At 50.5% G+C, this 1530-nt stretch overlaps 1 protein-coding gene across 1 annotated transcript; it reads left to right on the forward strand.

The window, feature by feature from the left end:
• Nucleotides 1-736: 736 nt before the first annotated feature.
• CCDC182 (coiled-coil domain containing 182) lies at nucleotides 737-1159 on the forward strand (the record flags this gene model as incomplete). The annotated part of the gene is made up of 1 exon (XM_079726318.1): nucleotides 737-1159. One exon carries the CDS (start codon nucleotides 737-739, stop codon nucleotides 1157-1159), a length of 423 nt encoding a protein of 140 aa, XP_079582444.1.
• Between the last annotated feature and the right edge of the window lie 371 nt (nucleotides 1160-1530).

Genomic DNA, 1530 nt, shown 5'->3' on the forward strand with positions numbered 1-1530 from the left:
ACCAAAGCAGATGGTGTGGAGGGGGGAGAGAAATTAGGAGTTTAGGATGAACATATGCACACTATTATATATAAAATAGGTAAACAACAAGGACCTACTGTATAGCACAAGGAACCATACTCAATATCTTATAATAACCTATAATGGAAAAGAATCTGAAAAAAAATATATATGTATAATTGAATCACTTTGCTGTACACCTGAAACTAACATAATATTGTAAATTAACTACACTTCAATTAAAAAAGAAATTAATTTTGTTACTGTTGTTTTTTAGCATTTTAGAGCTAGAAGTGAGATTACACATCATCCGTTACAATGTCCTTGCTTCACTGGTGAGGTACTGAAACCCAGAGACCCTTCTGAAACCATCCAGGCCCCTTGCTGGGTGGGAAACCACCCGGCCTGGCCTTGCTCTGGCCAGTTTACTTTGGTGTGTCCCTCAGGACAAGCTCTGGTTCTGGAAGGGCAATGAATTGATGGGAATCCACACCTCAGGGTGCACAACTAAATAGTTCTTGAGTAGGTGAGCAGACGAAGCCCAGGATAACCAAGCAAGGAGGCTGCCAGATGCAAGTGAGTGGAGTGTGGCTTTCCTCCTGGTTGGCCGGAGAGGCCCTGATGTCACAATATGTGGGGTTTCTCCACTCCAAAGGATTGTGTCTCTGGCCCCCCAAAAATTCACTCACCTGGCTGGTCCCTAGCTCCCTCTCTTTGTCCAAACGGAGGCGACACTATGGAACCCCTCTATCAGGCCGGGTCCATTCTCATGAAGGTGAACACCTTCCAGGGGAAGAAGATGGTGGAGAGCGGCCTCCAGTCTGGAGACTTCTCGCTCCCCCAGTCGTGGTCCTCCTGCGTCCTGCTGCCAGCCGACCTGGAGATCCTGCAGCAGAAGGTGGCCGGGGTGCAACGGGAGCTGGAGGACTTCAAGAAGGAGGCACTGAGGGCCATCCATTGCCTGGAAGACGCCTTCTGCGAGATGAACGGGGCCCTGGCGCAGCAGGACGGGCAGGCGGCCCGCATGAGGCAGCGGCTGAGGGAGGAGGAGGACCGGGGCATCGTGCGGAGCAAGGTCCTCACCTTCCTGCCGCCCCGCGAGAAGCAGCTCCGGGAGCACTGCAGGCGGCTGGAGTGCCTGTTGCTGGGCCAGAGCTGAGAGGCACTGGGCACCTCCGAGAAGATCCAGGCCGACTGAGGCCCCTCCGGTAGAAGCCACGTTCCTCACCGAGCAGCCGAGTAGAAGATTCTTTTCGACAGAAGGACAAACCCTGAGTTTTGATAGATTTGCACCCCTTACCCATTTCTACTGCTTTCCTTCCACCTAAATACCACCTTGCTGAGAGGCGAAAAGACCCAGTATGTTCTTTCGGTGAAGCTCCGTTCACCCAGCATCACCCAAGAAGGAAGCGCTCCAACACTAAGTCTTTGAATGACACCTGTAACTTTCACCTTTAACTCTTTTCCTGTTTGTAATGGTACTATTGCTCAAATGTATAACATGGTTTTTTTTTTTTTTTTGCGGTACAC

This window comes from Hyperoodon ampullatus, assembly GCF_949752795.1.
Source record: "Hyperoodon ampullatus genome assembly, chromosome: 19".
Lineage (NCBI taxonomy): Eukaryota > Metazoa > Chordata > Mammalia > Artiodactyla > Ziphiidae > Hyperoodon > Hyperoodon ampullatus.